The following is a 12,632-nucleotide window of genomic DNA, read 5'->3' as shown; positions in this document are numbered from 1 at the left end:
ATTATTATTATTATTATTATTATTATTTATTAAGCCTAATCTGCTGGATGTTTAAACAGCAGAAAATACAACAATTCAGTAATTTGCTCATTTTTGACCATGGCTCCATCTAGTGGCGTGCAAGCGATTGAAATGAGTAACAATCGTTTTCATGGTCAGATTCGTATGGTTGTGAATTGGACTAAAATTATTTATTTATTTATTGTCAAAAAAGACAATTTCGTTTAAAAGCTGTTAACCACCCTCAAAACATTTAAAAACGTTTTTTTTTTTTTATTTTTTTTTTTCGGGGATTTGCGTTCTTCCTTTTTAAATTTAGAAGCGGTTTTTAAACAAAACGTGGTTGTTGGTTCAAGAATCCACTGCTTTTTTGTTGGTATAGTTATTTTTTTGTTGCACATTTACATTACAAGACGGAAGATTGCAAAACGTAAGACAAAACTACCAAGATGAACACAAAATGTGATTAACAGAAATACAACATAAACAATAAAACATAATAAATAAATAAATAAATAAATGAAAAGTACTACGAACCCACTGCTTAAATCTTCAAATTAATTGACTATAGAATCCGCTAGGTGGCACTGTCAGTACAGATTACTTTATTTCTGTATTAGACATCATTTGGAAGGGGAGAGGCGCATTGTTTAGTTTCAATGTGGAGGTAGCAAGGCGGTCTTTGAGCATCTGCCACCCCTGAAAAATGTAGGCCATTATCCTTAAATACAGTTTGATTGGGTTTGCCAACATCTTCATTGCATTACTGAAATATCGCATCGTGTAATCTCAAACATGTTTTAATGCAAGGGACATCATTAAAGCGGATGCCAGATTGTGCACAGCAGCAGTGATACAGCATATTTAGAGTGAACAGCATCCGCACAGGGAGCAGGTAGGAAGTCACTTAACTGTGCGGTTTCATACTTGTTTTGGTTGGATTGGCGCGGTGTCTTTCATTCTGTATGTTCGATATGCCTTCATAATGGCATATGGATTATGACGTCATTCTGCTTCTGTTGGTACCCACTGTTAGCAATAGCAACATCCATTCACATCAGTTGTATTTCTAGATATACTATTGTGACATTTGTGAAACAGAACTGAATTTGTAATGGTAGTTTATGACGTAATTCACTGAATTGGAATTGGGGCATGCATGACCTTTGTCATGGTTCCAAAACCAGATTATGATACATGACAGTTATAACCTAGCATCCTCATAGACATGTGTCTCTAGTCCTTTCCAATACCATGAACAGCCTATAGACGTTATTAATGTTAAATCTGCATGAAAATTATAATACTGATTCACTAACTATCTAATCTTTATGTCAGTGTTGATGTCATTGTTTATTTTTTTAATTATTATTATTATTATTTTATATATCTCCCCACCTAATGCATTTCAAACAACCAGCATTGGTTGTTTTAATAAAGCTTTCTTCACAATTTGGAATTTGTTTGTTTTGTTTCATTTTATTTTAGTCTGTATCATATGCATGCTTTGTTTTGTTTCATAATTTTATAAGCACAAAATCAGTTCATCAAAGCTTTATTGGTGTTGATATTAGGAAGTATTAGCTAGATAAATACTCCAGTTCCAGACATCTGCCACACCCATATAATTTGTTTGCCATATTAGTGTGATCAATCCAGCTTTCAAATGCCTCATAAATATGTTAATCTTTTTTTTTCTTTGTTTTATTGAATAAGATATATAACAAGCAAATTGAAAATACAAATGGGCCAATATAAAATTGTTATAGGTAGGTAATAGTCTAATAGTGTACTACAGTAGCCTGTGTTTTACAATTGCTGTTATTGAACAAAGAGTCTAAAAATACTTCTACCCAGTTTCCATAGTGCCCTGCTTACACTGAACAGAAGAGGACAAATGTGCAAAACTATAAATCTGTCATGTAATCCTCTTGTCGCAGGACAAAATGGCTGATAAGAGTGACTTAAAAGCTGAACTTGAGCGCAAAAAACAGCGCCTTGCTCAAATCAGAGAAGAAAAAAAGAGAAAGGAGGAAGAAAAAAAGAAAAAAGAGGCAAGGCAACCTGTAATTAACCTTAATTTTAATGAGCATTACACAGACAGATTAATAACATTTCATTTAGAATGTGCTAAGAACATAACATATATCTGCCTATGTTTGTTTGTGTGTGCATTTGCACACAAAAACAGACAGAGACCCAACAGAATGCAGAAACTGCCACTGAGGACTCGGATTTGGACCGTAAACGCAGGGAGACGGAGGCCCTTCTCCAGAGTATTGGAATCTCACCCGAACCTCCATTAGGTACAGTACACAGCCCATTGGACTGTATTCAAATATGCATCTGTGTCAAAGCCATCTCACTCAACAAGTGCTTGCCTCCAAAACACATAAGAAAATAGCCTTTTTTACTTTGTCAATGCCAGGCTGTGTAATATTTTGTGTTCAGATTTCAGTGTAGGTCTACGTTAATGATACATGACTTTGAATGGGACTTCATCCAAACCTCTTTTTCTGTGGGCTGTTACTAGTCAAATGTATTTATTTATTTATTTTTTGCTTCTTTATTTTTTACCCCATTTTACCACTATACCTCCCACAATATTGGTCCTGTCAAAGTTGTTTTTAAGTAATGTAATTTCAAAAACCTACACCAAAATGGATCTTTTAAATTTGTGTTTCTGCCCCGCAAATCTTCAGACCTGTAGCAAAAGTACTATCTCATGCCCTTATGCAGAAATGAGAAAGCTAAGAATGGTTGGAATTTTTTTTTTTTTTTTTTTTGTGCGTGTTATAAATGCACTGTCATTTTGTTATTGGTAAATGATCAACCCCATCCGAGTCATCCACTAATGGTTTTGGCAGTCCTTTTAATCACAAAATAAGGCATCCTCTTCTACATCTCCATCTTGTGGAGAGAATTCTATATTACATACATGAGTACTCACTCGTGGAATTTATTGTTCATAGACCACAGTGCAATATGGCTCTTTTAGAGGTGAACTCAGTAGTTTTACTTCTAAAGAGTGAATTGTAATTTTGAAACAATAGTATAAAATCATGACCACCAAGACAAGAGGAAAACTCCAGTCATATCAGTAACCTTATAAAAGCTGTTTTATTTTACATGTAGAGGGTCCCCTCATGGGAGCTGCCATATTAGGACCAGCCAAATACTACTCGCTTAATCTCAGCAACTGCCCTGTTATTGGACACTTTCACTCAGGGATTAAATTAATCATGGCTGACTGTGAATAGTGAATTTCCACAATGGCATTGGTCACTAAAAACGATTGCATTTAAATTATGCTGCATCCACGCCCCTAGGCGTCATTGTAAGTTCTGAAAACACATTAAAAAAATTACTGAGTGCACCTTTTTTCTTCATTAAAAACGTTTTACTCCAAAAGGAATGAATTGTAATTTTGAAACTTATGGATGAAATCATGAGCACTCACATGAGATGGGGACTTTAGTCATATCAGTAACCTCTACATGGAGAGGGTCCCCTTATTAGTACTGCCATGTTGAGACCACATGACGATCTAAATTCTGCTTGCTTAATCTCAGTAACCGCCCTGTTATTGGACACTTTTACTCTTAAATTTAATCAGTCAATCAATCAGTTATTGCTATAGTACATTTAAAATAACACATGTTGACCAACGTGCTTTACATTTGAAAAATTAAAATTAAGCCACATTTAAACACATACACAATAAAAATATAAACCAAAATATAAATACAGCCAAAGACAATGGAGAAAAGATGAGTCTTTAACTGAGTTTTAAAAGACTCAATTTAGAGTCAAAAGACTCAGATTTAAAATACAGCTACATTTAAGCACATACACAAACCAAAGTATAATTACAGTACAGCTAGGTACAATCATAGGCAATAGAAAAAAGATTAGTTTTTAACTGAGTTTTAAAAGACTCAGTTGTGCCACAGGATCTAATGTGGAGAGGCAGACTATTCCGAAGGCGAGGGGCCGCAACAGAGAAGGCATGATCATCTTTAGATTTCAAACGGGACTTGGGGACACTCAAAAGCAGACTCTGTGAAGACCTTAATGGTCTAGCTTGGTTTGATATTGATAGAGAAGGTCAGAAATGTAATCAGATGCAAGCCCAAGCAGACCCTTAGAAACAGTTAAGAGTATGTGATGAGGAGGAGGGCGTGGCCAGGCTGTGATGATGCACGGCCGGTACTGAATCAGCTGATCAGCGGGAGAGCGAGATGATAAAGGGGAGCCGGAGGTGCCAGTTCGAGAGAGAGCGAGAGAGATGCACGCGGCCTTGTTGCATGTGTGTCTGTGTTTGTTTATGTTTGTTTTATGTTGAGATTAAACTTTATGTTTACTGTTCAGCTGGTTCCCGCCTCCTCTTTGCCAGTCCTTTATCTGTTACAGTGGTGCCAAAACACAGGAGGGAGGAGGGATTCTTCTCTCTCTCTCTCTCTCTCTCTCTCTCTCTCTCTCTCTCTCTCTCTCTCTCTCTCTCTGTGTGTGTGTGTCTCTGCTTGCCCTTTCCCTCTCCCCACACATCCCCTCGTCTCTCCCCCAGGTTCACAGGAGGTGGACCACCGGCTGACAGAATGGCCGGAAGGGCAGACTCTCCCCTCCAGAGATGGGGCAGAGTTGGTCAGACCGGTGGTGTCCCAGCCTGAATCGGGCGGGGGAGGAGTGTGATGAGGATGAGGGTGTGGCCGGGCCATGATGATGCACGGCCGGCGCTGAGTCAGCTGATCAGCGAGAGAGCGAGATAAAGGGGAGCCAGAGGCCCCAGTTCGAGAGAGAGATGTTTGTTTTATGTTGAGTTTTTTGTTAAACTTTATGTTTACTGGTCAGCCGGTTCCCGCCTCCTCCTTGCCCGTCCTTTATCTGTTACAGAGTACCAGCCAGAGCAAAGAGGCCATCACAGGAGAAATACTAATGTGCTTCCTAGTGCCAGTTAGGAGTCTAGCCACTGCATTTTACACTAACTGTAAATGTAATAATGATGCGTTTGAAAGCCCCAAATACAGTGAATTACAATAATCCAATCTGGATGAAATAAAAGCATGAATATCAGTCTCCAGATCCTTGAATGACAGAAATGATTAAATTAATCATGAGTGATTGTGAATAGTGAATTTCTACATTGGCATCTGTAACTGAAAACTATTTAATTTAAATGATGCTGCATCCAAGCGAGGTGTCACTGTAAGACCAAAATGACAAACAAAAAAGTTACTGAGTGCACATTTAAAGTTCCCTATCTGTCACTCACTCGACGTTGTGTCAATGAAGTGACACTAGGGGTCGCTCTTGGGAGCCCCAGACACCTCTGATCTTTAAGAAAAGGCCAATGGGAATTGACAAATGGAATTTTCATGCCACTCCCCCGGACATACGGATATAAAAGGAGCTGGCTCGCAACCACTCATTCAGACTTTTTCTTCAGAGCCGAGCGGTGTTCATTCACTGAATTCCACTGCCATTCCATTCACCTCGAGTGTGTATGCTGTTGGATATATGGCACATTTCAGTGGTTTCTCCCCCTCGTGCATGGATAAAGTGCAAAGAACGCCCCTGAGCGCTTTGACAGCTAAAAGAGAGTATATTCTAAAAGAGTATTTTCCTCTAAAAGAGTGGGCACTGACGGAGAGCATCTTTTTAAAAATGCCTTTCCGTCTGTGTATAGTTCAGAGCCCCCTCTGCCACCGGTCGCCATGTTTGTAGAGCTCCTCTCCTCCGGGTAGGACCTACCGCTGGGACTTCTTCCACATGTGATACTGCCGATCGGTAAGTCCATGTGACGTATTCTCCACACGTTACCTCCCCTTCGGCAGGGTGTGGTCTCCGTGGTGTCTTTCCCCTATGGGAAAGGACATCCTCCCCGACGCGGATACATATGGCTCCAGCTGAATGATTTTCCATTTTTGTGGGAGAAAAAAGAAGAGAAGAGGCCACGGCTGGCACGGGCTGTTCCCACTATCAGTTCGTCTTGTCCCCGGGGTTCGAGGGACTATATGACATTCGTGGTGCATTGGGGAAGGTTATGTGGGGGCCGGGTGCACTTGCTATGAGGCACGCAGTGGCTTGCCTGCACCTGCACTGCCAGTCCATGTAACACAGTTCAGCTGGTTGTGGCATTTTGTATAGGGACCCCTAGTGTCACTACATCGACACAACATCGAGTGAGTGACAGATAGGGAATGTCTTGGTTACTGTCGTAACCTCCATGTCCCTCTTGCCACAACGCTGAGCTACCCACTGAAATGGCTGGGACCCTGTCTCGGCCCCTCAGGGCAAAACCTGAATGAGTGGTTGCGAGCCAGCTCCTTTTATACTCGTAATGTCCGGGGGAGTGGCATGCAAATTCCACTTGCCAATTCCCATTGGCCTTTTCTCAAAGGTCATAGGTGTTTGGGGCTCCCAAGTGCGACCCCTAGTGTCACTACATCGACACAACGTCTCGTTCTCTCCATCAGGGAATGGAGGTTACGAAAGTAACCATGACGTTTTTTTTACTGTCTTCGAGCAGTTTATTTATGCTTGATGGGTGCATTCCATTCAGAAGTGATCATCTCTAAGCCCTATTCAGTTTTTTAGAATTCAGAATTTACCATCAAGTGTGAGAGCTTTGGATTGCTGGAAAGAGTGGGGCTCAAAAATAACAGTAATTTGGAATGCACTTTTAGAGTAAATTTTATTCAAAATTCGGTTTGGAATGACCTTACAGCATGGCGATAATGATTATAATCCCTTTGAAATGCCCTCCAAGGGCATCATTTAGGCCGTTTGGAACTCAAGGGTATATCTGACTGCCTTTTTTTATCTTTTCATAGTCCCAACACTAATGTCCCCATCAAAGTCTATGAGCACACCCAGCGAGACAGGCAGCCAGGACTCGGTGGATGGCGCAACTGCTGGCAGGTATTTAACAACCCTAAATCTACGTATACATGTAAATCTAAAAACATTTACCTAACATGAATAATTCATGTTTTTATAGTATTTGAGAGAGGGCAAAAAGTGCATTCCCTAATAAATAGTGTATTAAGGTAAACAATAATGTTACTTTTGTTACTTTTAGTTTGTCTGTTTTATTTTATTTTATTTATTATTAATGGTATAATGAGTCTTGGGAACATCAGTATTGATTTCTGTTAGAATTTCCTTAGTTAGAATTACCCTAAATCATAATTTCAAATTGAAGAACTAATTTAAAAAAATGTTTTGTCTTTTTATGTGGGATCAACAGATATAGGTAAGAATCCATGTTTGTGGTTCCTGAGTGTGTTTTTCAGAATTTAGTGTTCGCTTCCAACATGGCATCACTTCACCTCTCAGTCAGCCTGTGACAATGAGGCAAGACATTCTAGATATTAAGATGTAAAAACTAATACTACTTAAATGTTTAGACTAAAATGGACTGATTGAGATTTTCTGATCAATTTCGTCTAGAAATTGATAATCAACATTAATCAACTCTACCTGTGGGAGAAATATTCATGGTTAACATGATAGAAGTTGAATTTAATATAAAGCCTATCAAAAATAACAACCAAGAGTATATCAGTGCCAGTAGCTGTGAGGATTGTTAACAGGCTCATTTTTCTTTCTCTGAAATATAGACAGATAGCTCCAGTCATGTGGAAAGGGGAAGGTTGATGCGGATGCACTGGCCTGTAATTAAACCTGCATAATGCAGATGTGCAGCACGTTTGACACATGATGTGTGCGTTTGTCTCTGTCAACGCTCCCTCCAGGGGGCTCTGCTCACAGCCTCTGGACTGAAGAGACACATCTCCAGTACATATTAATGACTTCATCTGCACAGCCATACAATATCATTGTCTCATCATAGCAACAAATCCCTGTTTATTCTGCTTCTGTGGGGGAGTAGTTGTGCTAGACTCTGTCATGTTGTGTTGGGGACGCTACTTTGAATCTATTACACTACAGTCAAACTACCAAAAAAAAAAGTAGTTAGCAAAACTACAAGCTGCCAATAAAACATAGCTAGATACACTGAAGCTATTTGGGATCGGGGGGTATAATCAGATATATTATTTGTTTTTGTTTTTTTAACCATAGCAGGATTTTTTTATTTTTTTATTTTTTATTTTATTTTTTTAATTTTTATTTTTTTGGTACAAAAGCAATTAGGATCTTAGGCAGACCTGACCATAAATTTACACTAAATAGAACTATTAAAGCTAAAATCACCATCATGTGCAGTCGATTATATTATATGAAAAAATGTAACTATTAATTAATTAACTATTAATTAACTATTAATATTAATTCTGTAAAATTATCGTAAGAGTATTGTTTTTTATTATTTTATATAGCTATAAAAAGAAAATTATTCAATGAATCTTTTTCTCATCTGGTTTATTTAAATGATCCTAACTAATCGATTCAGTAAAACTAACTGGACTTACCAATGATACAAAAGCGAGGGAGGCTAAATAAAAACTTAAAGCACCTTAATTTACAGTCAGATAAATTATATAAAAAAAACCCACATTGATGAACAGCAGCCTTTAACGTTATTATTTTGTAAAATTATTGTAATAAATGCTATCATGTCAATTTATATGACTATAAAAAGAAGACATAAAATAAACTGGTGAATATTATTACATGAATTACAGTAATTTTACAAAATAATTCCAGTTAATTTGACTGAATCAGTAATGGGCCATTCATTCCAGTTAAACAAACTGAAAGTTGATTACCAATGCTACATATAAGAGAGAGAGAGGACAAGCACGTTTTATTAGTACTTCAGATCGGCTTTAAAGCTGCGGGTGAAAGATATGGCAAAAAAGGCGTTTTGTCTTGCAAAAGCACAACTTTTTAGTTGCACTTCTAAATAGAAAAATGATACACTATTGTGAAACATCAGTTCTTGGTTTTTGCATCAACATTTTTTGAGATGTTAACAGATATGTACAGGTTGCACATCAAACAAGTATAGTGCTTAATATGTTTCTTGTTAAGGGTAAAGTGGGTATTTTTATTTTTTACCATTTGTTTCTTCCGGTTTAAAAACTAAACTTGAAGCAACGTCATAACTCTGAGTTGTAGCTGGTTGTAGAGTACACTAAGGGCACCTACACACAGTTAACGCTGCTTCAGAGAACGCTGCGAATGCATTGATTTCAGTGGGGATGGTGCGTTGGAAGGACGGTGAGGGAAAACGCAAGGGTTTCCGATTGTGAAGCAGAGTGAACGCACTCTGGTTTAGGCATCCATTGACCAATGGGAATCTCGGAGAGGCAGGACTATTTGTGCTGTGAAATCGAAAAAAAAACATGGACAAACTCAAGCATGCTGTGTATTCATTCCCTGTCCTCTATTATCTTTCTCTGCAGGCTAAAATGATAGTAATTGTGGAGAGAGAGCATGGAGAAGAGTTTCAGGGTTTACTGATGCATTGTCAAAAAGATATATTTAAAATAACCATCTCTATCCATGTCTGCCTCTACCGTCTGTGGTACACGCCTTCCAAATGGACCTTTCGCAGTCCCATGCGTCAAACGCTCCGTCTGAGCTTTCCCTAGTGTGTAAACGACCTAATACGTCATTCGATTCTGAGCGTTTCATGCATGAGCTTGCATTACAGTGGAGAATTCAAAATCACAAGCGGACATGACAGCACTTTCTAGCTGGTGCAAGTTCAACAGAACTCATGGAACAGATATGAGATGGGCTCCGTGGTAAGACACATAACAGCGGAGAATTGAACTTGAAACAGCATCTGAAAAACATGGTGCTCACTGTCAAAGATGTCCATCTAGGGCATGTTCACATAGAAAAACAAATCTTCTACAGTGCGGACAGATGCAAAAGTGCGTTCGGTGTGAATGGCCCATTACTTTCCCAACACTGTGTTGTAATGCTCTCCACTACTAAGCATCTAAGAAAATACAACTCTTGTCCTCTCCCAGGTCTGGGCTCAGTGGCATTAGTTGGCACATAACAGATGATGAAATGTATGTATTTACACCAAAACGTGACCTAGTATGCTCCTTGAAGGGAACATGTATGCTCTGCTATTAATGTCAATACACACTGTATCTCATTGGCAGCTGAAAAAAGCAGAGCAGTTTAGGTCGTTCCCCCTGGTGTGACTGCATGATGCCTGCTGTTACCTTGAGCCTTCACTTCAACAATTCCTCTTGCGTGGTTAAATTGGAGCCATTTGCAACGACATGAATGACAATACGGTTTTTTAAATGTCATCGCTGGTAAAACAGAATGTCAGTTTGACATGCTACCCCTCTGGCTGTGTTAATATAGTGGGAAAAAAAAATAACAGGCATGTTTGTGACTTGTAAGAAGGTTGAGAAAAAAGTTTAGAAGGTCAACCCTACCCTTTCACAACTCATTCCTGTAGGATAAAATAGAGAAGTCACAGCAACGCTTTGCCTGAAGTTTTGTGGGTTATATGAGAAGATACAGCTCGAGCATTTGCACTATATATACAGAATATACATATAATATATTCTGGCCACCTACCAAAATATGTCATGTATGAAAGTCTTTGTTCATATATGCCTGTCGAAATGTTCAGTATACACTATACACATTCATCTTTCTGAGTTCATGAAAGATGACAGTCTCTGTACATCTCTTACAAAAAGTACAATGGTGGTAACATGGCTTAGTGTAACACTGGTGTTACACCAAAACGTGACCTAGTATGCTCCTTGAAGGGAAAATGTATGCTCTGCTATTAATGTCAATACACACTGTATCTCATTGGCAGCTGAAAAAAAGCAGAGCAGTTTAGGTCGTTCCCCCTGGTGTGACTGCATGATGACACCATGAGACTGAATGTTTATTAAATGGTACTTCAAAGAACACCATGCAGGCTTTAGTATTACATGTTCAAAAATTCATGGTATTACCATGGGTCCTGTCCAAAAAAAAAACAAAACATGGTATTACCATGGTATATGTCCAAAAGAACATGGTAGTACCATGGTACTTTTTTGTAAGTGCATTCTTTTTATTGAATGAGTCTTTAATTTCTATAGTCATTCACATACACACATATCAAGACACAATATTTGTTACTATATTGCAACAGTATTTACTGTACACAAATGCACAAGAAAGGCTGGGTCATATTAAATTCATATCTCTCAAGCCATTTTAACATCTAGCATTTTAATATATTTTGTGAAGTATCACCAAGTATTGTTCTGTTCACCCTTCAGAAATTGCAAATCAGTACATCATTTGTTCAATACATTTAAACCTCATTAGCATTGCTTTGAACTGCATCCCCATGTGTGCTGATTGGATTGGTCCTTTTTTCTGTTCTCCTGGCTTGCATGTGGCGTGTGTGTGTTATGGGATTTGTTTTGTGTGTGTAATTGTGTTGTTTCTGCTGAGGTTAATCTTGCATGTTCTCTCCCTCCTGTCCTCCGTGTGACACCCTCTTGCGCCCCCTCCAGGACCCTGCAGTGGGACACTGACCCCTCTGTTCTCCAGCTGCAGGCAGACTCTGAGCTCGGGTATCTTCTCCTTCTCTTTCTCTCTCCATCTCTCTCTTTCTTTCTCTTTCTGGAGCTCTCTCACTCTGTCTCATTCTGCATTTCCTTTTAAGTTGGTCAGGTTCAAGTGTTTTCAGCTGGTCTCTTTCCAGCTGTTTGCCCAGGGCTGCATGTGACATTGATTGATGCATCATGCCATGTACTGAGAATGCTTTAAACATTAGTTCTAGCAGTCAACTGTGGGTCATCCATACACACAGTATGTTCATGGACCTGAATAATGAGTGATACAGCATTTTAGATACAGTGGCCCCAAAAAGTATTTGTACACATAAGTTGCACTTAAAAATGCATGAATGTCATTACATTACATAACAAAATATCTCTCCTCAAAATATTATTTCTCAGATCTAACTTCACTTTTCTGAGCCAGCAATGACTTTTATCCAGCTGGTGTCACTGTGTTCCCCTTCTGTCACTCTCTCGAAGTTGTGTCGACGTAGGGGTCGCTCTTGAGAGCCCCAAACACCTCAGATCTTTGAGAAAAGGCCAAAGAGAATTGGCGAGTAGAATTTGCATGCCACTCCCCCGGACATACGGGTATAAAAGGAGCTGGCTCACAACCACTCATTCAGATTTTTTCTTCGGAGCCGAACGGTTGTACTATCAGCGAGCTGAATACTACTGCTGTTCCATTCACCTCGTAAGAAGCGTAAGCTGTTGGATATACGGCGCATTTCCAGCGGCTTTCTCTCCTTCTGCACGACGAGTGCAGATTTCGCCCCTGGGCACTTCGACAGCGCTAAAAAGAGTGTATATTCCTGCTAAAGAGTATATTTTCTCTATTAGAGCACACACATTGACATTGAACGTCTTTTTAAAGGCGCGTCTTTATAAAGGCGCGTCTTTATAAAGGCGCGTCTTTATAAAGATGCCTTTCTGTCTTTGTGTGATTCCTGGATGCGGTCGCTGTTTCTCTGCTTCCGACGGCCTAGGGCGCTGCCTCACGTGTCTGGGCAGTGATCACACTGAGGCAGCATTCGTGGATGGTTCATGTTCTCATCGCGAGAATATGACCATGGCAACATTGCGGTCGCGGCTTTCCTTCTTCCGGGGGAAAGCCACTCTTGC

The 12,632-nt window shown here is 39.3% G+C and overlaps 1 protein-coding gene across 5 annotated transcripts in view; it reads left to right on the top strand.

The window, feature by feature from the left end:
- The first annotated feature begins 639 nt into the window (after window positions 1-639).
- The window catches only part of LOC127421314 (cytoplasmic dynein 1 intermediate chain 1-like), a 119,039-nt gene continuing 107,046 nt past the window's right edge, over window positions 640-12,632 (top strand). For 2 of the 5 annotated variants that reach the window (XM_051664304.1, XM_051664305.1), the window contains exons 1-5: window positions 640-895; window positions 1,941-2,054; window positions 2,192-2,306; window positions 6,834-6,921; window positions 11,463-11,522. In XM_051664304.1, the coding sequence (XP_051520264.1) occupies window positions 1,947-2,054; window positions 2,192-2,306; window positions 6,834-6,921; window positions 11,463-11,522 (371 nt within the window). In that variant the 5' untranslated portion in view covers window positions 640-895; window positions 1,941-1,946. The remainder of the gene's footprint in view (window positions 896-1,940; window positions 2,055-2,191; window positions 2,307-6,833; window positions 6,922-11,462; window positions 11,523-12,632) is intronic. The other 3 variants (XM_051664307.1, XM_051664306.1, XM_051664303.1) reach the window with 2 other exon arrangements.

The sequence above is a fragment of the Myxocyprinus asiaticus genome, chromosome 30, assembly GCF_019703515.2.
Source record: "Myxocyprinus asiaticus isolate MX2 ecotype Aquarium Trade chromosome 30, UBuf_Myxa_2, whole genome shotgun sequence".
Lineage (NCBI taxonomy): Eukaryota > Metazoa > Chordata > Actinopteri > Cypriniformes > Catostomidae > Myxocyprinus > Myxocyprinus asiaticus.
Note: the sequence above shows the minus strand (reverse complement) of the source record. Positions and strands in the feature narration are given on the sequence as shown.